Here is a 27,447-nt window from a genome sequence, read left to right as displayed (position 1 = left end):
GTTTTTGTGAAGAAAAAAAACCCAAGTCTTTGCTTCAGTGCCCATGTTCTTTGAGTGGATGAAAAGCAGCAACATGCTTTGGTGTCATCTACTCCACCATGGGGGGGGGGGGGGGGGGTTAAGAGTTCACACTACCACTGTATATAATAATATGTACATACATTAGCCAGCCTAGTATATTTACTCCATAGCTTCGTCATATGTATATTTCCACAGATTTCTAAGGGAAAACATTTATAAAGATAAAACTTCCCCTCCTTTCCTTTCGCTAAATTGACTAATTGTACGATGAGAAGACGAGGGGGAGACTGTATTCTATCCTTTCATACGACACTTTGGCATTGAATGAAACACAGCGGACATACAGTACAGTACAGTACACTGCAGTTGAAAGAAGAGCGTTGTGAATTGTACAAGGTGTGTTGCTGTGCCGTACGTATGGCAGCCACAACACCACCACCACCGCTCCCTCTATTGGTTCCGGTGAGTTTCGGAAGAAGCAAAGTGCTCTGGGCTCAGAGATAGATAACTCTCCCCTCCCGTTCTGCCAGTGCGTGGCATTCCGCCACATTGCGCTTGTGACTGCTTTTTCAATTACCGGTAATCAAAGGCACGATTATTATGACAGCGTCCAATGTGCTCCAACCGTGGGCGGCGATCTCCCTCTAATCACGCCATCGCAGTCATTAATTCACTGTAAGCCCTGGTACCCGCGCCACGCCGCAGCCTCCTGCCCGAGAGGCTGAGAGCTCGCCTGGAAAATGAGGGGGGGGGGGAAACGAATCTGAAGGGAAGAGGAACCATTCCAGAGGAGGAAGAAACACCACTGAATGTCTGCGATGGATCATGGATCAGGAGACGACCACCTCTTATCAGAGATTTGCTCCAGCCAGTGTGTGTGTGTGTGTGTGTCTGTGTGTGCGTGCGTGCGTGCCTGTGTGTGTGTAAGAAGCAGGGAATCAAAATGCTTCTGGTGAAGCTAAAAGGGCCTCCAGTTATTTCACACACACACACACACACACACACACACACACACACACACACACACACACACACACACACACACACACACACACACACACACACACACACACACACACACACACACACACACACACACACACACACACACACACACACACACACACCGGGTGATGTTTCATCCAACACACACTAATCACAGCTATCTATTTTCTCTGATCATTTAGCCACAGGTCTCCTGCACCATCTCCACTCATTAATTAGTCGGCAGTAACTGCAGGCCTGTTTCACTGAGCTGCAGCAGAGTCAGTGGGTAGTATACCCATCGCACTTCTCCCTGCCTCAGCCTTTCTGTATTAGCTGCATGGCGTATTTTTAGACAAATGTCTCGGAGACATATTGCTGTTGATCTTAAAGGATAACTCCACTTTTTTTTTAAATTAGCTTATTTAACATCTTCCCTGGAGTTAGACAAGAAGATGCATACCTTTTTTGTCTCTGTGCGTGCATTTTAGCTTTGGGAATAGACGCTCCGTTAGCATAGCTTAGCTTCATCACTGGAAGTGGGGGAGGACAGTAGCCTTACAGTGCCTTACAGTGTATTGCAAGGTCTGACATTGACCAAACTTGATATGCATGGCCTTGGTGGGCTCTAGGTCAACTCCTGAAAAGGGGGTCAATGTCAGACCTTGCAATCAAAAGTTAGGGGCGCACTGAAATTATGGCAAGGGTTATTAGCCCCCTAACTTTTGATTGCAAAGTCTGACATTGACCCCCTTTTCAGGAGTTGACCTAGAGCCCACCAAGGTCATGCATATCAAGTTTGGTCAATGTCAGACCTTGCAATACACTGTAAGGCACTGTAAGGCTACTGTCCTCCCCCACTTCCAGTGATGAAGCTAAGCTATGCTAACGGAGCGTCTATTCCCAAAGCTAAAATGCACGCACAGAGACAAAAAAGGTATGCATCTTCTTGTCTAACTCCAGGGAAGATGTTAAATAAGCTAATTTAAAAAAAAAAGTGGAGTTATCCCTTAATTTCTTTCTTCAGATGCACTTCTCTCGTCTCAATCGCACGTTGACATCCGACCGCTGTGTTATTTCTGGTTGCTGTATCTCGGGTTGAAGACTACATTGCATCAGGAGACATGCTTTAATACGTCCACCAAGTGACAACGGTGATGGTTCATTAGTATCAGGTTTTAATGTACGAAGGCGCTGTGAGTGACTGATGTTTATGATTCGCCATTCAGTCATCCAGCGCTTAAAGCCTCCACACTCCCTCCTCCCCGGTGTTGTCCCTCCGTGTCTCCTCTCGTCTCCTCTCATCGTTGGGGTTTGAAGTTGTCGTCGCTTCAGAGAGTCAATTAAAGATGTGAGCCTCCTATCAGGTGGAGGCTGTCAGAAAAGATGAGATGAAAAAGCTCATGCAATCTATTTCTCTCTCTCTCTCTCTCTCTCTCTCTCTCTCTCTCTCTCTCTCTCTCTCTCTCTCTCTCTCTTCTCTCTACCACTTTCATTGTGTGAGTTTTCTGGGTGATGTGGTATGGGAAGTGTGTGTGTGTGTGTGTGTGTGTGTGTGTGTGTGTGTGTGTGTGTGTGTGTGTGTGTGTGTGTGTGTGTGTGTGTGTGTGTGTGTGTGTGTGTGTGTGTGTGTGTGTGTGTGTGTGTGTGTGTGTGTGTGTGTGTGTGTGTGTGTGTGTGTGTGTGTGTGTGTGTGTGTGTGTGTGTGTGTGTGTGTGTGTGTGTGCGCGCGCACACTTGTACACACAATTAGTCCAGCAGCAGACCAACCAGAGGCATGTTGATGGTCCTTCAGCATGTGAGGGAAAGAGAGAGGGCAGGTGGAGGGGAGGGGTAGGAGGACCACTACTGAAGGTGGGGGTGATGTGTCCAGTTTAGTAGTGGAAGGGATAGCACCCCCCCCCCCCACACACACACACACATCCATCTCCTCTCCCTTCCGTAGACCACCCCGCTTCCCAGAGTGCTACCACATCTGACGGGTGTAACCAGCCAACTCGCAGATGTCACAGAGGAAATGGATCTGTTTCTCTCCATCTCAGGCCCCTCAGAGCTGCCATCTCCCCCCTTGGTGCCCGTGCCTCCACCCCACCTCTACACCCTTGAGCCCCCGACCACCCCTCCATCCACCTCTCCCTTTCCACTTGACCACGTCTCTCCAGCTTGAGGAGTGTGTGTGCTGCTGCTGTTTCCGTTCTGATGAAGACGTTGTGAAGAGGTCCTCACACTTGATTCCCTTCAACATATTTTAGCCTGGTGAGAGGATGGCAGACCGGCCGGGGTATTTGTTGTTTGGCTGCGCCTCTTGTTGTGGCTGCTGTTGCTAGGTTGCTGTTGCTAGACTATGCCTCCCACTGGTCGGCTGTAGTGAGGATAGAAGCCTTGCATCACGTGTCCCCTCCGGCACACGAGGAGGCAGCCTGTCGCATCTTTTCACCAGACAGCGTGGACTCTCAGTGGCGAGGAATAACGTGTGGGAGGCTCACGCTGCCCCGATACTTTCTGTCTCTGCTGTGCAGGTGTCACCCAACCGACCTGTAGGAGTCGCTGTCCACAACGTCCAGATTACCACCCATCGACTTTCCACCCTCTAACACTGCCAATTGAGATAGTATGACGACTGGCCCAGGCCAAGCCGCAGGCAATGCTGACTCTGGGAGTCGAGACCGGAGTCTCTTGCATTGGTGATGAGTGCAATCTCCTCTACGCCACCCGGCTGCCCCTCTGTTAGTGCTTTATGTACAGAGTGCATGGGGGAAAGAAAGTGGTGATGAAAGTGTGTAATGGGAACAGTTGTGTTTAGTTCCATATACAGCGTGGTATTTAGAGAATTAGTGGTGGTTAACTGTTCAAATCGTAACTTTCTGTTTGTTTTTTGGACTAAAATCATGCACACATGCAGATATGAGAGCACTAAGCTGTATTCCAAGAGGCTCATGGGAAATTTGAGGTCCACTGATTTGTAAGTAAATAATTTTGTGATATCTCCACAGGGGAATGGATTGAAGAAATAGAGTGGCGCTGCAAATATGAATTTTGTATTAGCGTAATTATAGTTTATTTACAATCTAATATTTTAATACCAGGCAATGGGTTGCGGCAAACAAATCTGAAAAAGAAACAAACACTGGAAGTCCTCTGACATTTTTTTTTTTTACCAAAGCACCTCTGATCAAACCCTTCACACTGAGAACGGATTTCATCATCAAACACTCTTCAGTACAAACAGCTCAGTGGAGCCACAGCCATCCAAAGTCAACAACATGCAGCTTGAAAACAAGTGGAGTGTTTGTGATGCTGGTTTGAAGAATGTTATGTGATGGTGGTTTAAAGAATGTTATGTGATGGTGGCTTGAAGAATGTTATGTGATGATGGCTTGAGGAACGTTATGTGATGGTGGTTTAAAGAACGTTATGTGATGGTGGTTTAAAGAACGTTATGTGATGGTGGTTTAAAGAACGTTATGTGATGGTGGTTTAAAGAACGTTATGTGATGGTGGCTTGAGGAACGTTATGTGATGGTGGCTTGAGGAACGTTATGTGATGGTGGCTTGAAGAACGTTGTGTGATGGTGGCTTGAACGTTGTGTGATGGTGGCTTGAACGTTGTGTGATGGTGGCTTGAAGAACGTTGTGTGATGGTGGTTTGAACGTTGTGTGATGGTGGCTTGAAGAACGTTGTGTGATGGTGGCTTGAACGTTGTGTGATGGTGGCTTGAAGAACGTTGTGTGATGGTGGTTTGAACGTTATGTGATGGTGGCTTGAAGAACGTTGTGTGATGGTGGCTTGAACGTTGTGTGATGGTGGCTTGAAGAACGTTGTGTGATGGTGGCTTTGAACGTTGTGTGATGGTGGCTTGAAGAACGTTGTGTGATGGTGGTTTGAACGTTGTGTGATGGTGGCTTGAAGAACGTTGTGTGATGGTGGCTTGAGGAACGTTGTGTGATGGTGGCTTGAGGAACGTTATGTGATGGTGGTTTGAACGTTGTGTGATGGTGGCTTGAAGAACGTTGTGTGATGGTGGCTTGAAGAACGTTGTGTGATGGTGGCTTGAAGAACGTTGTGTGATGGTGGCTTGAAGAACGTTGTGTGATGGTGGTTTGAACGTTGTGTGATGGTGGCTTGAAGAACGTTGTGTGATGGTGGCTTGAACGTTGTGTGATGGTGGCTTGAAGAACGTTGTGTGATGGTGGCTTGAACGTTGTGTGATGGTGGCTTGAAGGTTATGTGAAGGTGGCTTGAAGGTTATGTGAAGGTGGCTTGAAGGTTATGTGAAGGTGGTGTCGTGACTGAATTCGGCACGTTTGGTTCAGGATCCGCTCGGAGGAGAAGAAAAGGCTGGAAACAAGTGGTTGCAGATCAATGGTCCAAAAGTGATAGTTTGTTTTATTGGCAAGCAGCAGCAAGGCAGTTTCCACAGCAGTCCACATGATATCAGAATCTCTCAGTGACACACGGCTCGGTCTACTGTCGTGTGTGTTACTGTTCAATACAAAGTGGTTTAAATAACAATCTTCTCTAAAACAAGTGAGTCTGCCCCTCCTCTATGATTGACCTCCCGACTTGGTAAACCGGTTCGTTGCCTCTGTTTGAGTGGTATCTGATGTGTGTGTGTGTGTGACTGTGTGTGTGATCAATCAGTCTAAAACCGGTTTGTCTTGTTTTAGCTGAGACAGTGGTATTAGGTGGGTGTAGTGATATGGGTGAGTGTGTGTCCCCTGACAGAGTGTGTGTGTGTGTGTGTGTCGTTAATCAGGTTACCTTTCTTGTTTACACCAAAACCCAAATGGTCCCAGTTACATTTGCCTATAGCTGTCTTCACCCTCTCAGACGTCTCAAATACACATATCAATATTATTTATCTAGCTAGTTTTAACTTAATCTTAAATTGATGGCCCTATGAATCAAATGTGTTACGTCATTGGTTTGAAGAAGGTTATGTGCTAGTGGCTTGAAGAACATTATGTGAAAGTAGCTTGAAGAACATTATGTGATGGCGGCTTGAACGTTATGCGATGGTGGCTTAAAGAATGTTATGTGATGGTGGTTTAAAGAATGTTATGTGATGGTGGCTTAAAGAAAGTTATGTAGTGGTAACTTGATAAACATTCTTAAAGAACGTTATGTGATGGTGGCTTGAAGAACATTCTTGAAGAATGCTTCTTTTTTAAATAAATGGGTATATTCTTATTCCTATTCATATACTGCAACTTGGTATTCAAATTGCCAGCATATCTGACACCATTTACTGCCTATAAAGACTGCTGTTCATCTCTGGTTATGTGACCTTGGCATGTCCCCTGTCTTACCGATGTAGGAGGTGGAGTTATGTCGACTCAACAGCCAGGAGAAGCTGGGCTTGACGCTGTGCTACAGGACAGACGAGGAGGACGACATGGCCATCTATGTCAGTGAGGTGAGCAGATACACAACCTATAAGGGAGGGGGGGGGGGGAATCGATACGTAGTAGTATTGCAATACTTTGCGTGGCGATACAGGGGCGCCAAGTATCGATATTTAATTATTCATAAAACAAAACAAAAAAAATTAAAAAAATTTGTATAAGGAAGTTGCATTGTTCATTTCAATACCTGTAATAGTACAGTAGTCCACACACACATGTGCATTCAGTTAAGTTGGAATATGACTGTAATACAAACGGTTCAGTTTGTCAGGTACATGCAACACAGATTACAGTGTTTACATCTGTCTGCTGGAGAAAATACCACGTTCTGCAATAGAAATTATTGAAGTGAGATGAACAGACTGAACTTTATTTGATTAGATAAAACCTGTTGACAAAGTGTTACTTTGCAGTTGAAAAAAGGTAATAAATCGCAATGTATCGCAATATTAATATCGCAATACTCAGCATATCGCAATATATTTAGTATCGCAATACTATCGTATCGTGACTCAAGTATCGTATCGTGAGGCCTCTGGTGATTCCCACCCCTACAACCTACAGTCTCATTTCTGTCTATCACAAGGGTGAAAGGTGACAGACCTAGGCTGAGCGCAGGCAGGTTGGTGAGTCAGTAGAGTCTTGGGTGAAAGTTGGATGATCGTTTAGAGTGCTTCCTTACCTTCTTTTTTTTACCCACTCTGATTTGCCTCTGAACAAACATGCAGCGAACAGCCTCTTTTCCCCACAGTCACCAAAGCCATTGCCATTGCTATATAGAACATTTAAATATTTAAAATAAACAGGACAACTTCGAGAGGGTTTGTCTCAGATTTTTACACACTATTGATCAAATCCACATATAAAACTTAACATTAGATATAATCTGGCGAGGGGACATCCCGGAATTATGGGTGAGGAAATTTTATTTTATTGTATGTTCAGTTTTATTGTTTTGGTTATTTCCGTTGTCGTTATTGTTGTTGTTGTTGTTACTATGTCCTGTGAAGTCCTGTTTATTGTTATTACTGTATTGTGTCTTGTTTCATGTAAAAGGAAAAGAAAATACATAAAAAATATATATATTTAATATTTTGAAATAATGTGCATACTATGATAACTCTAACTCTCAGACACAGAGGCTACTCCAAATGCGTCCTCAGACACATAGAAAAGAGCACTTGGGCAGAGCTAGCTCCCACCCACTCCAACAACCAGACAACACCCCCACTACCCACCACTCCCTCCCCATAGCATCTAATGCCACACCCCAGCCTTCCCCTAACCCCCAACTTGGAGCCTCAGACCACACTTTACCGCAATACTATAGAGGATCTCACTCTATGTGCAAAGCAGTTCAAATATCTAAATACACAGATACACACTGTATATTTATATAAGCCGTTTACCATTAAAATAACATTGTGTACATTTAGAATGCTACCGAGTTGATACAAGATAGTGGTTTCAGTGAATCACCTAAGCAGTACAGTAAGCTAGACTAGAGCCCCAGCGCTATATCAATGGTGACGTTTAATATTCCTCTTCTCTAGTCCAATTTACAATTTGCTTTAATATTCATGTGAGCAAAACAAGTTTCTCCATTGAGGCCAATAATAGCAAAATTGAAGCACTCTATCCAGAGCGAATGAAGAACCTTAAACATTCAAGCGGTGCTCTAAATACCCCTGATCACTGTACAACACCCAGTAGAAGGCTCTGCGGAAGGGATTCTTTCCTTGTGACAAAAGAAAATAGGAAGGAACGTTCTTTGGTCTTATTTGTGCGACGCATCCCAGCTCCTCCTCTAGATCTGTCACAGTGATTGATTGATTGATTGATTGATTGATTGATTGATTGGTTGATTGATTGATTAAAAACATTATTAACAGATTGCAGAATGGGTACAATACAGTACGGCTCAATACACACAATTGTTAAGGGGATGCAGACCAGAGAAAGACTTTTGTCTTGTTTACATCAGGGTCCCAAATTTTCAATTCATAATGACATTTATGACATACACAATATACAGATATACAGATATATATCATGACATTTATGACATACGTGACATACAGATATACAGTACTGTTACATTTGTGACATACAAGATATGCAAATATACAGTACTGTTAAACAGAGATCCTAACAGAAAATATATTCATACGAGGGGGAGGAAACTGTAAATTAGGAGGGGGTGGGAGGGGGGGTTCGGACATTTACGGGGGCCAGTTTTGAATTGCAGCTCCCCTAGGTGCTCTTTGAGAGCGGTTTTGAAGGTGGGTAGGGATTCAAATTTTTTTTATGGCTGTGGGTAGGGCGTTCCACATTGATGTGGCATAATTGCGAAACGTGTTTAGTCCCTTGTTTGAGCCGAATCTGGGTTGCACATGATTTGTGGAGCTCCCTCTGCTGTTGTGGTCATGGTATTCACGGACCTTTGGGAAGTACCTCGACATGTACATGGGTACCTTAGTGGTGTAGTGTATCTTGTAGACCAGGCCCATTGCAAGTTGCTGTACTCAGTCGTTTACTCTAAGCCATCCTAGGTTGTCAAAATGGGCAGGGGTGAGGTGGGTTTTAGGAGTAAGGTCAAGCAGTAGTCTGACCAGTTTGTTTTGTGATGTTTGTAATCTTGTTTAGTGCCTTTGAGGTGCTTTGGTACCATGAGGTGCAAGCATAGTCGTAGTACCCTTGAATGAGTGCTCCTGCTAGAGTCTTCAGGGTATTCTTGTTTACCAGAGAGGACATCCGGTACAAGAATCTTGTTCATTGGTTGACTTTTTTTATTACACTGGTTGCCATTTTGTCACAGGAAAGATGTGCCTCTAGGATGGACCCCAGGTATGTAATTTCATCTTTCCTTGTGACAATATTGTCACCCACTGTAAAAGAGAAGCCGTTTGTCTTGCTGAGTTTATTTGATCCGAAGAGAATGGACTCTGTTTTACCCAGGTGTAATGATAGTTTGTTATCAGCGAGCCAGGTGCAGATTCTGCCAAGTTCAGAGCTGAGGGCTTTTTCAACCTGTAACTTGTTCTTGTCAGAGACCAGCAGGGCTGAGTCGTCCGTGAACAGGAACAAGTTTCAGTCACAAGCTGATGACATGTAATTTGCATAAATTAGGAACAGTAGCGGTCCTAGTATGCTTCCTTGTGGAACACCACAGCTCACTGGGAGGGGGGAGGATAGTGTACCGTTTACCTCCACCATCTGTTCTCTCCCCTCCAGGTAGGATTGCATCCAGCTCACGGATAAATTATCACAACCTATTGCTTTTAGCTTGTCAATCAAAATGGAGTGATTCACAGTGTCGAAAGACTTTTGTAGGTCCAGCATGACCATGCCGCAGTATTTGCCTGCGTCCACCTCTTGTTTGATGTGGTCATTCAAATAGAGAAGGCATGCGTCTTCATGCGTGTTCTGAAGCCAGATTTGAATTTGTAGATTAGATTTTTTTTCGAGTGCATCCATGGCTCAGCGCAAAGTATTGTTGTGGTTTTGAATCCAAGCCATGTTTCTTCAACTAGTGTACTACTGATCTCATCTGACCAGTCCAGGCTCTCAGTTATTGGTTAAAGGCCTCGCTAGAGTAGGTTTTGAGGTCCCTAGATGTGACTGTTTTGTAACAGCCGGCCTTTTGCTTTAGCTTTTTGCAGGTACAGAATATCATATAATGATCGCTTAACCCTCATGCCATCACCCCTTTGCTGGAGATCATGGACTTGTCAGAGGTCAGAATGAGATCAACGGTAGTTTGTGTTGAATCACACACTCTTGTGGGTTGGGTGATTAGCTGGTTGAAACTGTGCAGATCACAAAACCTACCGAAGGCCTTGAAGACTGGGTGCTTCTTTACGTAGCATATCCGTGTCCCAGTCCCTGATAAGAATTTTGGGGGGTCCTTTGTCCTGGGTTGTTAGCCATGCTAGCTCGCCGGTCATCGGGTGATTAAGTTCCTCGCTGTTTAACTCCCGCGACGTGCTGGGCACCACGGTTGTGAACCCCGGTGCCCCGCGACGTGCTGGGCACCACGGTTGTGAACCCCGGTGCCTTCCTGCTCGCTGCGGCCTCTGTGATACGTCTGCCCCCTCCTTCCTCCCACTTGTTTGCAACACACGTACAAAACGCTGCCCTCCTCCATTCAACTTTCCCGGTTCGTTTGAAGTCGTCTCTGACCCCCCGCACGGTACTCGCTTTCCAACCTGTGAGGAGCGGAATACAGATCGGAATACAGATCACTCCTGGCAGCAGCCGCCGCGCTCAGAGCGTCGGCTCTATAAAAAGTCGAGAGGAGCCGCGCGCCGCATTCAGATGAGCCGGTGATCTCGGCGCCGGTGCAGAACGGTACAAGGTCATTCGAAAACAAACTGAATTGTGTCACCGCTTAATCTCTTGTGTGTTAAGTGCTTACGGTTAATGAGCCAAACTCGAGATGCAGCTGACTGCAAGTTTTCTTTTTCAGTTTTACCCATTGATTTACTGTATTATGTAAAGTCTGTGTGCAGACAGATAGATGTCAACTTTATTCCGTTGTACTGCACTTGTTCTGTGCATCGACAATAACATTTAATCTAATCTAATCTAATCAGAGAGGGACGTGTGGGGTGTTGGTTTTTTGTATTTGACGGGGGGGGGGGGGGGGGGGGGTAGTGGGCTTCTTTTACAGGTAGAATGCCATCAAACAGTGACCTCTAGGCAAAAGAGCCCCAAAAGAGGGTTTGCTATTGCTGGCCACACCTCCGGCTCTGCCAAGAGAGTTCTCGAGAAATTCACAGTATAATAAATGACTAAACTCCAACCAACACCATTGCATTAAAACCCTAAATATAAACAATAAGTGCAATACCAAGTGTGGCTCATTTTCCTAGAGGTCGCTGTTTGAAAGCATTACAAATTCTATCTTTAAGATCATATATTATTTTAGGAACGGGTTGTGTTTTACCTGCAAGTGCAGGTTGGGTCGCAAGTAACATAATGTCACAGTTTCCCCAGGAATGGAGAAGAATGGCACGTTGATATAAAACATGATACTTCTTTTGTACATTTCTTTTGGCATGTATTGACACATAGCCAACATAATTGTAAAGCGAAGTGAAACTGCCTGTGTCAGCCCAGACAGCTGGTTCCAGACCCATAATCCCTAACCCCAACTCAGGCTCTAATCCCAATCCAGTCTAGTGACCTTCGATATCTTTTTTGTAATTTTTTTTTTAATCTTTTTCCTCCTTCTTTTTTCCGTTTTTCTCCCATCCCAATGTTAGTCGTTATGTCAATTCCCAATCCCCTTCCTGGTCATTGCGCAATCTACCCCCTACCGTTGGTCCGGGAGGGCGGAGACTATCACATGCTTCCTCCGACACATGTGTACCCAGCCCACCACTTCTTTTCACCTGGAAGCACGGACTCTCACTGGGAGAGTGTAACGTGTGGAAGGTCACACTACCTCTCTAATAATAATAATAATTCATTTAATTTATATAGCGCTTCTCAATAACCCGAAGTCGCTGACAATAGTCGGGAGCAAAAGTAAAAACAAAGAAACAAAAGCAAAGAAACAAAAACAAAGAAACAACAAAGAAACATGAGACCATGGGGGGAACAGGGAAGACAGCATGATAGCACAAAAAGACTGGAGACAGACATCAATCAGGTTGGAGGGGGGGGGGGTTTATGGGTGGGCGGGGTTGAAGGCAAGGTTGAACAGGTGGGTTTTGAGGCGAGCTTTGAAGGTGGAGAGTGTAGGGGAGTCTCTGATGGACTGGGGGAGGAAGTTCCAGAGTCGGGGTGCAGTACGAGAGAAGGCCCGATCTCCAAAGTTTTTAAGCTTGGATGTCGGGACAGTGAGGGAGGCAGTGGAGGAGGACCGGAGGGAACGGGTGGGGCGGTAGGGAAGAAGGAGATCAGTCAGGTAGGGGGGGGCCAGGCTGTGGAGGGCTTTGAAGGTGAGGAGTAGTGTTTTAAAGTTTATGCTGTGTTTGATCGGGAGCCAGTGGAGGGAGTGGAGGACAGGAGTGATGTGTTCGCGGGACCGGGTGTTAGTGAGGAGGCGGGCGGCTGAATTTTGGACCACAGTACAGATCCTTCCCTTGCTGTGCAGGCGCCCCCACCGAACTGTAGGAGTCGCTGTTTACAACGACCAGGACCCACCCTCGCCGGGTTTCCCACCCTCTAACACTGCCAATTGTGTTAGTATGGACGGTCGGCCAACCCGGAAGCACCACAGCTGGATTCGATCCCACTGTCTCTGTGGTGGTAGACAGACGCTTGCACTACCCGGCCGCCCTTCCTTCCCCCTATCTTAATGAGTGCTCCTCCGTGAAGGAGTGGACTATCATGAAGATGGAACACCTCAGAGCCAAACCATCTCCCATCTCTCCTGATTGAACAGAGTGAAACGAATGGCCCCAGACGGCAAGTTGATTGGCCACTGAAAGAGTGTCCTGCCCCCTCGCTCCCAAGCATTAGTTTGATTGGCCACTGAAAGAGTGTCCTGCCCCCTCGCTCCCAAGCATTAGTTACAGGAGAAGGATGTTTGTGTGTCTCTGGGGGGTGGCGGGGGGGCTACGGAGCCAGCCCGGGTAGATGCAGTAGGGGCCCATTTCTCTTGTATCAAAGCCATCACCAGGCGACTGAGGGATACCGACTAAGTCAACTGGGAAATCAAAAGATAAGGGTGCTGATTGGTGGCCTGGCGGTGATGGTCTTACTCGGTTTCCCCAGGCCTGTGTGTACTGACTCTGCTGGGTGCCTTTATCCTCCACAGCAGCTTGAAGTGGCTTTGAGATCTGACCGGGCAGCTGCAATAACACTTCCTGACAGCTAAGGTCTTCCCCAGGCAGCAGGGGTTCAATCACTCACAGTACAGTCTGCTGTTAAAGAAGATGACTGTATTAATAAGTGTCTAGACAGACATGTCTAGCTGGATGAGGTCTTGATAATGGGTGATTAAAAAAAAAATCTTTAGAATAAATCCAGAAGGTCCTTTTTATATAACTGCTGGGGAGAGACGTCTATTGTGTTCTAAAACAGATTTCTCGTCTATTCTCTTTACAGATCGGTCCGAACAGCATCGCTGCCAGAGACGGACGCATCCGAGAGGGGGACCGCATTTTACAGGTACGTGCAGGGCGACGGCTAGCCCCCTCTCCCCCTCACATCGGATTCCAGATGAAAACCCTCTTTTTATTTTGTTTAGCGCTCTACCATTGTTTCCCAGCACGAGAGCCCATTCATTTTTAATGGCAGCACATTAAAGAGGGAACTCACCCCCACTGTGTGGCGGTTACTGGGGGAGAAATGGCCCCCCTGGCTGTTTTAGTTACCGACTCAGCACAGACGGGATTTTTTTTTTTAAAGAGTCCTGGTTCAGGGAGGCACTGTGCCGCAGTACACCCCGCCTCTCCCTATGGGGCCGTGTGAGTGCTATCAGCTCCTAGCTCCATCTTTGGGCCTTTTGGGACCTGGAGCGATACCACTCTCCTCCCCCCGAAGAGAGTCCTCTGCTGGCAGCAGTGCACAGCAGCCTGACCGGGGCGGGTGATGCTTGAATCCGAGCAAAGGGAGGGGTAATCTTCTACCACAATAGGTAGAGTGAGGGCTCTGTCTCGGAGATGGCTTAATGAATGGGAGTTATGTGCAGTGAGTGAATATTTCAGAGCGCAGGTTCACAAAATGAAGAATCAGACTTCCTGGTCTCTGTTACTATGCAGTAACCGTGGGTTAATAATGACTTCAGCACAGGACTGTACGGGGGAGACGGGGGACTACAAGCGAGGGGAGACGGAGAGGCAAATATTCTGAGCTACTGATTACTGGGGGGAGGAGGGGTGTTAGAAGTAGTGTTTGGTCAGAGATAATGCCCTGAGCCGGTCTAATTGTCTGCAGGCGTGTGTTTTGTGTGTGTGTGGTGTGTGTATGTGTGTGTGTGCATGCGCGTGTGTTTTTGTTTGTGTTTGCGAGACAGAGCAGGACCCCGGCACTGTATTCAGCGCTGACAGGGCCATTACTCTGCCTGCAAAAAGATGGACGCCCCCTGTCAGGGGCCAGTTAATTGTGTGTCTAGATGTATGTATGCTGCCGGATACAGTGGTGAACACGAAACGGTTTCCGTCTGCTCACAGCCACCGTCCCATTCATAATCAATGCCAGGTTCCTGTCGCATTCAGAGCAGCACCGTCGATTGCCTCCGCAAGGGAAGGATTATTCTGTTTTGTGCCAATTTTGGAGATGACAGCGAGAGGGCGAGAATGATTGTGTGTGTGTGTGTGTGTGTGTGTGTGTGTGTGTGTGTGTGTGTGTGTGTGTGTGTGTGTGTGTGTGTGTGTGTGTGTGTGTGTGTGTGTGTGTGTGTGTGTGTGTGTGTGTGTGTGTGTGTGTGTGTGTGTGTGTGTGTGTGTGTGTGTGTGTGTGTGTGTGTGTGTGTGTGTGTGTGTGTGTGTGTGTGTGTGTGTGTCCACAGTGCACCCACTAACCTGCGTGTCTCTCCATCCCCTGCAGATAGACGGTCAGGATGTGCAGGACCGAGAGGAAGCAGTGGCTCTGCTCTCCAGCGAACACTGCAGGAGCATCGTGCTGCTGGTGGCCAGACCCGAGATGCAGGTGAGCGGACCCACAGGCCCTTATAGGCCAGCCAGCCAATAAACGCTTCCCGCCATAGGCACTATATTTACTAAATAAAACACGTACTGCGGGCAAATTAGGGAAGGGGAGTATACCACTCACAAATGACTACCATGGGGGCTTTGCAGCTTATTTGTATGTATTTGTCCACAGTTAAAGCCTGGCGTGAGGTGGCTCTCCACCGCCACCCCAATACCCCCAGTGGTAGCAGGCACGAGGACACCTCGTAATGTTTTATTTTTATGTAGCGCCACTGTAATTGACTTCCAACGGTAAGCCATAAAAGCTAATAGCATGCTAATGTGTAGTGAGTCCAGGCCCAAGGCCACGGCAGGCCAGCCGTCGTAGGGAGGGGAACTCAGCCACGCGGAGTGTGCGGATGATGAGCCAGGAGCGATGATACGGGGCTCTTTTGTAATTAAATACACGTCCCGCGATAGTAAATGGAAAGAAAACACTCCAGATACGGACTCCAGATATAGGTGACACAGGAGCTCCGCTGATGGATGGTATTGAAGAGATCGGGGTCAAAGGGGAACGTCTCCTTATAGCCACTGGAATGGATTGAGTTGATCTTCTGTTCAGATTATGCATTTGTTAGAAAATACTTATGCCCATGCAGTCGTGTTTTTATTGGTTAAAAGACAGGGACATGTGGGAATGTGTTCAAAGACTGTTGGATAGGGTTTTCTTTTCTTATTTGAAAATCTGTGATAGGCATTGATTAAAAAAAGATATGCGAAGAGAAGTTATTTCAACAAAAGCTCTCTCTCTCCCCCCCCCCCCCCCCCCCCCCCCCTCTCTCTCTTCACAGCTGGAGGAGGCCTGGCTGGATGACGAGCACAGCGAGTTCCTGGAGCAGCTGAAGATGGAGATGCTAGAGGAGCAGCAGCGGGAGGAGCTGGAGTCCGCTTCCCTGCAGGAGGAGCAGGTCAGACTCAAACACTTCACTTCCTTCTATTTGCAGTTGCCAAGAACCTTTGCACGCCTTTAACCAGAAATTAGCATTGCAGATAACCAGACAGAAATTATCTGATTTTCAGATGCTAGTCCTCGTCATATATACAGTGCAGTCCTTAAGTTTGAGTCCAGTGGAAATGTTTAGTTTTTTTGGGCTTTGTGCTGCAGCTCATTTAATTTAATGGACCAATGACTATGAGGTTAAAGTGCAGACTTTCCGCTATACTTCTATGGTGTTTACATCCATATGGGAGGAACTGTGTAGGAATATACATAGCACCCCCATTTTAGAGGACCAAAAGTAATTGTACAAATGAACATTAACTTAACATAAAAGTTACAATACATTTCTGTATACTTTGGCGACATCTATTGGTGATAAGTGGTCATTGCTGTTGTAGTTTTGCACTGTATTGACTTGTTTTCCATCTTCAAAATGCATGCTAACTACTGAGTTAATCTTCTATTCATTCCAAACAAACTGCTGTTGCTACTGGTGATGTAAAACACACCACTTCCTGTGTGCCTGATGACCTTCTGTGGAGTGTCCTACCAGACACCAGTGTTTAGAACAGGAGTGTCCTACCAGACAGCAGTGTTTAGAACAGCCAAGAACAGAAAATGTAAAAACATTCATGAACTGGTCAGGTAGAATCACTATTGTGTTATATCAGTTGGCGATAGAAAGTGGCAAATTTTACATTTAGGCATTTACTAATTTAGCAGCAAATATATATTTATTTATATGAAAATGTTCAAGAATATGACTTAAATTAAATCTGCAAATGTAATATTTGGAGGGCGGCTAGGTGGCGCAGTGGGCAAGGCGCTCGCCACCAACGCAGGAGATGCTGGGTTCGAGCCCAGCTCTCGGCGTTGCTACCAGCTTGGCTGGTCGTTCATACTAATACAATTGGCAGTATTGGGGGGTGGGAAACTGGTGGGTGGGGATCGGACGCTGTGGACAGTGACTCCTACAGGTCAGTTGGTGCGCCTGCGCAGTAGAATCAGGAAGCGACGGGGGCGGCGTGTCCCTCCCACGCAGACCCTCGCCGCTGAGAGATCGCGCTGTTCAGGTGAAAAGATGCGACGGCTGCCTCCTCGAGTACCGGAGGGGACACGTGATGCAAGGCTTCGTCCACATTGCAGCCGACCAGTGGGAGGCATGGCCAACAGTGTTCGAGACAGGGGAGGGTAGAATTGGACGATACGAAATTGGGGAAGGGAAAAAAAAGTAGATCCAAATTTCTTTTTAATATTTGGTTGAAAATCCTTTGCAATCAATTACTGCCTGAAGTCTGCGACCCTTAAATGGTCATGCGTGAAATGTGTATGTCTTTCCTGCAAACAAAGCAGAGATCACTGCCCCACAGTACATTTTAATGGGACTTAATAGGATTTAGTAGGATACAGTCTCAGTATAATAATTGACTTCTGAGTGTTGCATTGTACAGTCCCTGAAGGCTCAAATAAAATATAAATCATAAATCAGACTCATGCTATTTCTTTGACTTTTTCCTGTTGACTTCCATAGTACAATTGGACACGCCTGTGTTGCTAAAAGACCGTTAAAGCGCCCATTGTCTCCCATTGACCCTGAGTGGGTGGATAACTACGGTATCTAGTGAAATGCAGAATATGGAAAGAATACTCTCCTTTCCCCAATGAAAATTTATATTTGAATGCTTAATAGAAAATTATAAAACATTATACAGTATCAGACCTCCATATGGACACATTTTGAAATTGGTATTTCATTATTGATAATCAAAACCATGACATAATTAAATACCAAGCTTCATTCACGTTACTTCAACTCTGGGAGAGCAGAAGAGATAGAATATTATAATTTTTTTTACTTTGAGGACACAAGCTATCTCCTTTAAAACATGAATGTGAAATAATGGGCATGAATATGTATGGCGGAGACTGGTGATCCATTTAAATTCCATAACATTGGGAATAATACTGTAATTTGAAATTCAGTGTTTGTTTTCAGTGTGTTTAAAATTCAGTGAGGTTCAAAGGCAAAGGAAAAAAAGTTACAATCCCTTAAAGGACGACTCCAATTATTTTGGAAATTAGCTTATTTAACATCTTCCCTGGAGTTAGACAAGAAGATGCATACCTTTTTTGTCTCTGTGCGTGCATTTTAGCTTTGGGAATAGACGCTCCGTTAGCATAGCTTAGCTTCATCACTGGAAGTGGGGGAGGACAGTAGCCTTACAGTGCCTTACAGTGTATTGCAAGGTCTGACATTGACCAAACTTGATATGCATGACCTTGGTGGGCTCTAGGTCAACTCCTGAAAAGGGGGTCAATGTCAGACTTTGCAATCAAAGTTAGGGGGCTAATAACCCTTGCCATAATTTCAGTGCGCCCCCTAACTTTTGATTGCAAGGTCTGACATTGACCCCTTTTCAGGAGTTGACCTAGAGCCCACCAAGGTCATGCATATCAAGTTTGGTCAATGTCAGACCTTGCAATACACTGTAAGGCACTGTAAGGCTACTGTCCTCCCCCACTTCCAGTGATGAAGCTAAGCTATGCTAACGGAGCGTCTATTCCCAAAGCTAAAATGCACGCACAGAGACAAAGAAGGTATGCATCTTCTTGTCTAACTCCAGGGAAGATGTTAAATAAGCTAATTTCCAAAAAAAGTGGAGTCGTCCTTTAAGTAACTGCTGTATTACAGTGCTCCTCACAAGAACAGACGTAATCCTCAAGGAGGCTCCAGATTAGAGCTGCACTTGACAAACTCCCAAATAGATATGATTGCTCCTTTTTCTCATTTCTCCTCATTCCGTTATAAGGCTAATGGAATAAAGTATGAACGAATGGAATATAGAAACTAGAGAGAGAGGCTTTATTGCTGAAAATCTGGTATTTGGGGCACCGCAGTGCTAATCCCGTTTGTGCTTCTTTCCAGAGAGCAGAAGAGGACACGCCCAGCTGCTCGACCCTCCCTCACCTGAAGGACAACGGAGTAAGTCTAAGGAGCCGAGGGGAGAGCTCCGAGCACGACGTGCTGGCTCACATCCAGAGGCGACTGTCCCAGTGCCTGAGAGACAATAAGGACATGCACCGCACAACGGGCTCCGCGCGTCTGCAGGTGGAAGAGGACGAGGAGGAGACGGATGGAGACCGTTTCCAGCAGCTCCTGGAGCTCAAGTGCCAGATTCGCAACGGTGGCGAGTACGACCTGTCTTACAGCCGGCGCAGCACCATCGAGTGCAGCGTGGGGGAGCAGGGCGGCGTGCAGCGCGAGCTCCGCATGCTCAACGACGAGCTGCGCAGCATCGAGCTGGAGTGCCAGAACATCATGCAGGCTCACAAGCTCCGCAAGGACCAGCAGTCGCCCTCCAAAGGCAAGTCTGCGCCCTCCCTCAAGGACCAAAGCCTCCGCGGCGGTGAGCACACTAGGGGCAAGTTGACCGACATCAATGAGCGGCTCGAGAAATCGGACAAGGACAGCTCCAGCGCCTACAATACAGCGGAGAGTTCTCGGAGCACCCCTCTGGCCATGGACCGCTCCCCGGAACACTCTCTGCAGAGGATGGTCAGCCTCACCAACCAGAGGAACCTGTGTAGCAGCCTGGCCACAGGCCACTCTCTCAGCCCCAGCCCCACACACCGAGCTGCGGCCCCTGGCAAGAGCAGCAGCCCCGACCACAGTAACCCCTCGGAGTCGGACCAGATGGTTCGGGTGGAGGAGGAGAGGAATGGGAAGCTGAAGCCCCACGGCTCCCAGATCCCCTACCTGTCTCCGTCCTACAGCTCCCAGCAGAGGCAGGCCAACATCCCGGCCCATGCCCGTCACTACCAGAGCTACATGCAGCTGATCCAGCAGCGTTCCGCCGTGGAGTACGCCGAGAGCCAGCTCAGTCTGATCAGCATCTGCAAGGAGCCCCAGCGGCCCGCCAACGAGCCTAAAATGGAGTGGAAGGTAAAGATTCGCAGTGACGGCACGCGCTACATCACCAAGAGGCCCGTGAGAGACAAGATCCTGCGGGAGCGTGCCCTGAAGATCAAGGAGGAACGCAGCGGGGGGATGACCACGGACGATGACGCCATGAGCGAGATGAAGATGGGGAGGTACTGGAGCAAAGAGGAGAGGAAGCAGCACCTGGTCAGGGCCAAGGAGCAGAGGAGGAGGCGAGAGTTCATGCAGCGTAGCCGGCTGGAGAGCCTGAAGGAGAGCCCACAGAGCAGCAGCGAGGGCCGCAAGGAGGTGAGCATTATCGAGCTCAGCCACAAGAAGATGTTGAAGAAACGCAACAAGAAGATCCTGGACAACTGGATGACGATTCAGGAACTGATGACTCATGGTGCCAAAGCCCCCGAGGGAGCCAAGGTCCACACCGCCTTCCTATCAGTCACTACTGTATAACAAGAAAAACACACAAACACACAATCTACCCCATGCGGTATAATATACTTGCCTCGTTCAATGTGGCGTTTTTATGAGGACAATTGGAATATTTTTCACACTTTGTAACCCAAATAGCATTTTGTAAAGAATTTATCGATGGTTTCATGGCATTTTCTTCCGGTGTTTTTCATCTTTTGCTTTTTTCATGTCGGTCTCTCCCAGAAAACACTTTTGTATGAAAGTATGGAGCAATTATTTTTCCTATTTTACTCGAGATGTTTATCTTTTTGGATCATTGATTATTTTGATACTTGTCTTCTGTTCTGTCATACAAATGAACACGTCCCTAACCTTTACTGTATGAGCTTCCAAGAGAAGTTGGATGTTTTCCTCCGAGTGTACAAAGATGTTTTGCCACAGATGTACTTGCAGAAGTACAAATTAACCAGCCGATCATTGTGTTCCTTCCACCTGTGACATCCTTTACGCTCATGCAATTAACAAAAACTCAGTTTGACTTCAAAAAGTTTACAAATATATTGACACATTCCAATCATAGTACTGTACAACTTGTTCTTGCCAAGATGAGTAACGAAGAAGAGTTCATTTGCAAAAACTGATAAATGCCATGCTTGAAAATAAATTAACTGACTGTCATGAGTTACTGTTGAGACATAGGCCACCCAGGACCCTGAGTTACTGTTGACATAGCCCACCCAGGACCCTGAGTTACTGTTGAGACATACAGTAGGCCACCCAGGACCCTAAGTTACCGTTGAGACAGGCCACCCAGGACCCTGAGTTACTGTTGAGACATAGGCCACCCAGGACCCTGAGTTACTGTTGAGACATACAGTAGGCCACCCAGGACCCTGGGTTACTGTTGAGACATAGGCCACCCAGGACCCTAAGTTACTGTTGAGACATAGGCCACCCAGGACCCTAAGTTACCGTTGAGACAGGCCACCCAGGACCCTGAGTTACTGTTGAGACATAGGCCACCCAGGACCCTGCGTTACTGTTGAGACATACAGTAGGCCACCCAGGACCCTAAGTTACTGTTGAGACATAGGCCACCCAGGACCCTAAGTTACCGTTGAGACAGGCCACCCAGGACCCTGAGTTACTGTTGAGACATAGGCCACCCAGGACCCTGCGTTACTGTTGAGACATAGGCCACCCAGGACGCCTGTACCGGTTCCGCAACTATAAGTTACTTCCGGGGTAGGCCTGATTGGCCCCGACAGGCACGTGACAGGCGCGGCCACGCCCCACGGCAGCCTCAGGACGCGCAACGAGGCTGCTGAGAGCTGTCGCGCGGAAATAGGCTGTCTATTGCAGCTCCTTAACAGCGCCTAAACTTAACTCTTTAACCTTAAGCAACTATGCCTAACCTTAACCTTAACCTTAACCTTAACCATGCCTAACCTTAACCATAAGGCATAACCAACTCCGAAAGAATATTGCCATTCTCTAAGACAAACTCTAACCTTAACCAGCTCCTTAACAGCGCCTAAACTTAACCTTTCTAACCATAACCAACTCCGAAACAATGCCTAACCTTAACCAACTCCCGAAACAATGCTTAAAGTTAACATGCCTAAACTTAACGGCGAACGAATGCACGTTAAAAAAAATAATTATAATTTGAAGGGAATCGAACTCGCCAGCAACGGACGGTAGGATCCACACCAATGCAACACTGCCAATTGAGCTATTTCTGGATAGTGAAAAAGGGCGTATTACTACATAATGCTGCCGCGGAGCGTGCCGCGCGGCAGAGAAAGTTGCGCCTCCTGAGGTTGCCGCGGGAGCGTGGCCGCGCCTGTCACGTGCCTGTCGGGGCCAATCAGGCCTACCCCGGAAGTAACTTATAGTTGCGGAACAGTAACAGGCACCCAGGACCCTGAGTTACTGTTGAGACATAGCCCACCCAGGACCCTGAGTTACTGTTGACATAGGCCACCCAGGACCCTGAGTTACTGTTGAGACATAGGCCACCCAGGACCCTGAGTTACTGTTGAGTCATAGGCCACCCAGGACCCTGAGTTACTGTTGAGTCATAGCCCACCCAGGACCCTGAGTTACTGTTGAGACATAGCCCACCCAGGACCCTGAGTTACTGTTGACATAGCCCACCCAGGACCCTGAGTTACTGTTGAGACATAGCCCACCCAGGACCCTAAGTTACTGTTGAGACATAGCCCACCCAGGACCCTGAGTTACTGTTGAGACATAGCCCACCCAGGACCCTGAGTTACTGTTGAGACATAGCCCACCCAGGACCCTGAGTTACTGTTGACATAGGCCACCCAGGACCCTGAGTTACTGTTGAGACATAGCCCACCCAGGACCCTGAGTTACTGTTGAGACATACTGTAGGCCACCCAGGACCCTGAACGAGTTTTGTCACAAAAGCCACTATTGTCCGTTGAAAATGCATTGCAAGTTTTGCAGCAGAAACTGTAAGAGCGATTTCAGGAATATGGCTGCCACCTGGAACTGTGCTGTCTTAAAGTGAATTGCAGTGTAACTTCAGATCAAAGTCACTTTTAAAGATGGATGTTTTTTGGACGAAATGTTAGCGTGACGTGAGTTTATGTGCTTTAAGGCAGAGCCAAGAAGTTAAAGCTGAAACTTATTCAGGTAGCATAGTGAAAACATGGCACGATACTGGTTAATTTGCCAATTCCATGGAGTTACCTGCTTTTGCCAAAAAGCTACCTTTTAATTGAAATAAAACAAAATTTCAATAAAGTTTGATTTTGTATGTTACCTGTATTTTGTTAAGTTATTTTTTCTTGATCAAAATAACCCAACTGCAGTTTGATATTATCTGGAATGCACAATAAAATAAAATATTTGTGGAAATTTATAAAAACGGAGATATATGTTTTTGCAAATGAACACTTCTCATAAAACTTTGATATTTCTTAACTAATCCTTTGAATGCAGTTTTCTATTTCAAATTATGCTATGCTAGCAAAGTCAAGGTCATGTAATTACAAAATGTTTATGTATTTCAACAACTTAATTTGTAATTCTGTTACCGTTTAGGTGTTATGCCATATTGTAATAATTGAGTGTATCCTAGCACTCTACTGTAGCTACCAAGAAATCGATGAATCGCTGTACTAGGTTTGAAACAGGCAAGACAATTTCCCTTTATGACCTCTGAGGGAAAATCCACCCTAAAATAGAATTCACATAGTATGTTGCTCCTTCAGTCCTTGACAGTTCAGTCTATTCGTAGACAAACAAACATGGAGCATCATTCTCAGACCTAGCTTTATTTGATGTAAAGGCATTAACAAACATTGAGTGACACCATATAGTCAGTCTCCAATTGAATCCCTCAGCCAAGTTAATTTCAGAAGGTGTGAATGTTCTACAGTACACAACCTCAATGTCTTTATGACACTAGATTAGATGGTTTGGCCTAATGACATTTTTAAATATTGTGGTTCCTGAAGGATTCAATTCATTGTCAATCTGTCAGAACTCAAGATTTTGTCTTGACGACGTCACAGATTAGACCATTGGTTCCTCAGAATGTGGATCCTGTGATTGGTTCTTTGGTCAGGAGTTTTAGGAGGGTCGATCTTGTTCACAAATAGTGATCAAATTGTCTTAAGATGATATGTGAATTATTTCTTTTAGGGTGGATTTTTGGCTTGAAGTAGTTTTTCCCAAGGATGCTACCCAGCACCAAGCGGCCCTGCTCATGGCTTGCATACCGGTGTGTTTACATTACATATATTTTTTTGTTACTCTCCATACAACTTAGCTCAACATAGCCTTAACAGTTTGAGCTTAATTCATGTAATGTTGGTGTGGCAACCTGCTTTCACGAATACAGAGTACCTCAGACAAAGAACCATATAACTCTATTTTAAGTTTAAGGAATAATGTGTTCAAACTGTACTATCTTAAAATGGTATGTTAATTCATAGTTAAAGACAGTATAGGTTGAGTGCTTTCTTGTGATACAGTATATCGCATTCACACTCCAAAGTGATTTGGATCTACTTTACAACTGCAAATACCGAACATGGGCCATCGAAAAACAATTCAAAACAAAGTGATATGTTTCTCCAGTGCAAGGGTTTAAATAATATTCTGCCTATAGTTTTGTGCAACAGAGAGATGTTCTATGGTTTTGAGTTTCAGGAGCAGAACAGGTTCTTGGATATTGTATCGTTTTTACTGAAACATGCTCACTGGTAGCGTCTTTAACTCACCTGTTATTTTGAGCACTACTGAAGGATTCACAACACAGCAGATCATTTCATTTGTGATATTAGGTTGCCATATCGACACGCATTCCATTCCAGTTACATGTATAGCATACCCATTCCGAATGCCTCCTTTTTAACTGAAATATTGTAAATTAGAAATTTCAAACCAATTCCTGTATTTGTTTTGAGTCAATGTCCAAATGGTCTTATTTCAAGTAATACGTAGTTGGCAAATTTGTAGCCAGGTAAAAATGTGTGATAATTGTGATCATTGAAAAAGAAATGATAATAAATTATTGTTTTTTGGGATACAAAACCCTATGACGTTGTGTGTTGAAAGCTCCTCCCTCAACAAGACACATTTCCTGTTTGGGCAGAGATGTTTGACCGCGGAATGTCAAATCCCAACTCTGCGTAGGAGAATGAGTTGCCTTTGAAATGATTTGTGTGACATACGTTTTGGATTGGAAGTGTCTCAGGTCATATGAACAGCAAGAGGGTCAGACGGAAGATATTAGGAAAGGGTGTCTGGAAAGTGTAGATAACAACAACAACAACAAGTTTAATTAACTTTTTGTTTTGTGAATTCAGGTATAGTCTTGTGAGCTGAACGAGAATGATAGGGATTTCATACGTTGAGCACATTTACACCTCAAATATCTACCCAAACGAGAGCGTCCACCATTTCTTCCGCCATGAACATGTTAACTTATTAAACAGAGGGAGATTTCAATTAAAATCCGCTTCCACTTGGATGGCTTCCTGTTCATTAAAGTGTACCGACCACTTAAATCATTTCTATGGCCTTGTCATAAGCGCGGGAGGAGCCGTTGCGTTACTCTCCGTCATCTCTGTGTTATCTTAAGATAGGAGTGTTCCTACGGTTTAAGACTGGGGTGCCAGACATACCGCCTCAAGACTGCTTTAAGTTAATTGAAAAAGCTGTACCATTTCCCGGGAAACACTCAAGTCATCTGTATTGGAATAATATGGATACAAGACCTTGCTGAAGTGAAATGATTGTCTACAGAGAAAAGTGGTCTTGCTTATCCAAAGACATGTCAAATCTTATTTTTTTTACTACATTTTCTTCTCTCTCGGATTCCTTGGATACCTCCTCTTGTGTTATTTATTACTACCATATGTTTGAGGATGTTCTACTGGCAAAGGCCAGTGATAGTTTGCCACTGGGTCAAAAGTAATTCCATCTCATATTGAGTGTTTTATTTTGTTGAGACAAGTGAGAAGATCAGATGTGCCAAAATGAGAACATCAGCGCCTTTGAGAATTTGGGAAAGCACTATATAAATCCAATGTATTATTATTATCATATCATTTTCAATTCCAACTTGTTACAGATTATTTTCTCAAAACGAGCAACATGATCTTGAAACGAGAGACGCAATCTGCCTTATTTCAAGACATTGCCACTTGTTCAGTCCTATTGACTCAAACCCTGTCCTCTTTTCTTGATCCTCCAATCACAACAACTGTTGCTTCACCGTTCGTCCAAGGGAAGCAACAGTTGTGATTGGAGGATCAAGAAAAGAGGACAGGGTTTGAGATAGGTGAATTAAAACAATAATCTCACCCCAGTGGCAGATTTCTTTTCTCACTTCAGAGGGGAATTCCACTCTGGGTCTCTTTGTAGAAAAGTTGCTTTACAAGTAACGAGTAAAATGAGCCTAGCTGTACATATCATCAGGCCAGAGATATAGCCTGAACCTGTTGCTGGTACCTGCGAGAGAGAGTGAAGCTGATAGAGAGAGACCATCAAGGTATAAGGAAATTCTAATCACCTGCCCACTGTAGTTCTTAAAAAATGTGTGAGGGGAGAGCTACGTGTGTCATTATGCTATTAGCCTTGCTATGTTATTAGCTCTACCAAAATAGAAGTACCTTCCACTGTCTATGTTTCTGAGCAGTGATTGCTTTGGCACAGCCACATACAGATAATTAATCACTTACGCCTCAATCTGGTAAATTAGTTTAATGTTTGTTTTGCATGGAATTTCCCATTAAGAGACATATGATGAAGGGTGAATACGTGATTAAATTACTAAGATGGAGCTTTTGCAGTGTAGTGTTCCACTATACCATAAAATGTAGTTGGGCACTACAGTGTGTTTTATGATGTCAAGCTGAGAGCACATCCTGTTCAGGGTGACTTTGAGACTGTCCTCCCCAGTTATGAATGCCTGCCATTTCCATGCTAGTCCGGGGCACATAAAAGCATTTCCATTTACACAACGACCAAACAATGCTGCCGGTCACTCCCACAAACTGCAGAAGCCCATTTGCCCTCCTCGCATTAGTTAATTCACATGGTCAGAGACCATTAAAAATACCAATGAAGAGGCACCGCGGATGCTGTGTGGGTTACGCCGACTGGAGTTATTACTAGCCTTTTTTTTTTTTTTTGCTTTAGCTATAGCTATAGCTAATTAAGTTCCTCCCGGAGCCCTGAAAGAGCCAGTTAGAGGCCTAATTAACATGGTGACAGCCGTGGCATTTGTCAGAGGTATCCAGCGGTTCAAATACCAGTAGTGACAGAAATGTCAAACAGATAGCCCGCGCCCGCCTCTCCGGCTCCCGCGCGCACACACATCCGCGCACATCCACACTGGCTCTATTATGAATGTTTGCTGATAACCTTTAGGATTCCCTGAACAGCAAAAACTACAAATTCCCTCTCATTATTCATTGAGGGAGGCCCAGATTTATTGACGCCCAGATCCCCTCTGACACGTTACGGTGCAGCCTGTACCACAGTGCCCCCCCGACCATCTCCACCACCACCATGCTGGATGAGGCATGTCACAAAATGGTAATTGCCACAGA

The 27,447-nt window shown here is 45.7% G+C and overlaps 1 protein-coding gene across 1 annotated transcript in view; it reads left to right on the top strand.

The window, feature by feature from the left end:
- Window positions 1-21,052, top strand: part of LOC311245000 (PDZ domain-containing RING finger protein 4-like) — a 282,914-nt gene extending 261,862 nt beyond the window's left edge. The window contains exons 5-9 of the mRNA XM_084334745.1: window positions 6,324-6,422; window positions 13,471-13,533; window positions 14,914-15,015; window positions 15,851-15,967; window positions 18,926-21,052. Coding sequence (XP_084190871.1) covers window positions 6,324-6,422; window positions 13,471-13,533; window positions 14,914-15,015; window positions 15,851-15,967; window positions 18,926-20,386 — 1,842 coding nt within the window. The 3' untranslated portion in view covers window positions 20,387-21,052. The remainder of the gene's footprint in view (window positions 1-6,323; window positions 6,423-13,470; window positions 13,534-14,913; window positions 15,016-15,850; window positions 15,968-18,925) is intronic.
- Window positions 21,053-27,447: the final 6,395 nt, after the last annotated feature.

The sequence above is a fragment of the Notolepis coatsorum genome (genome assembly GCF_963971535.1).
Source record: "Notolepis coatsorum genome assembly, chromosome: 18".
NCBI lineage: Eukaryota > Metazoa > Chordata > Actinopteri > Aulopiformes > Paralepididae > Notolepis > Notolepis coatsorum.
The sequence above is the reverse complement of the archived record's forward strand: the minus strand, read 5'-3'. Positions and strand labels throughout refer to the sequence as shown.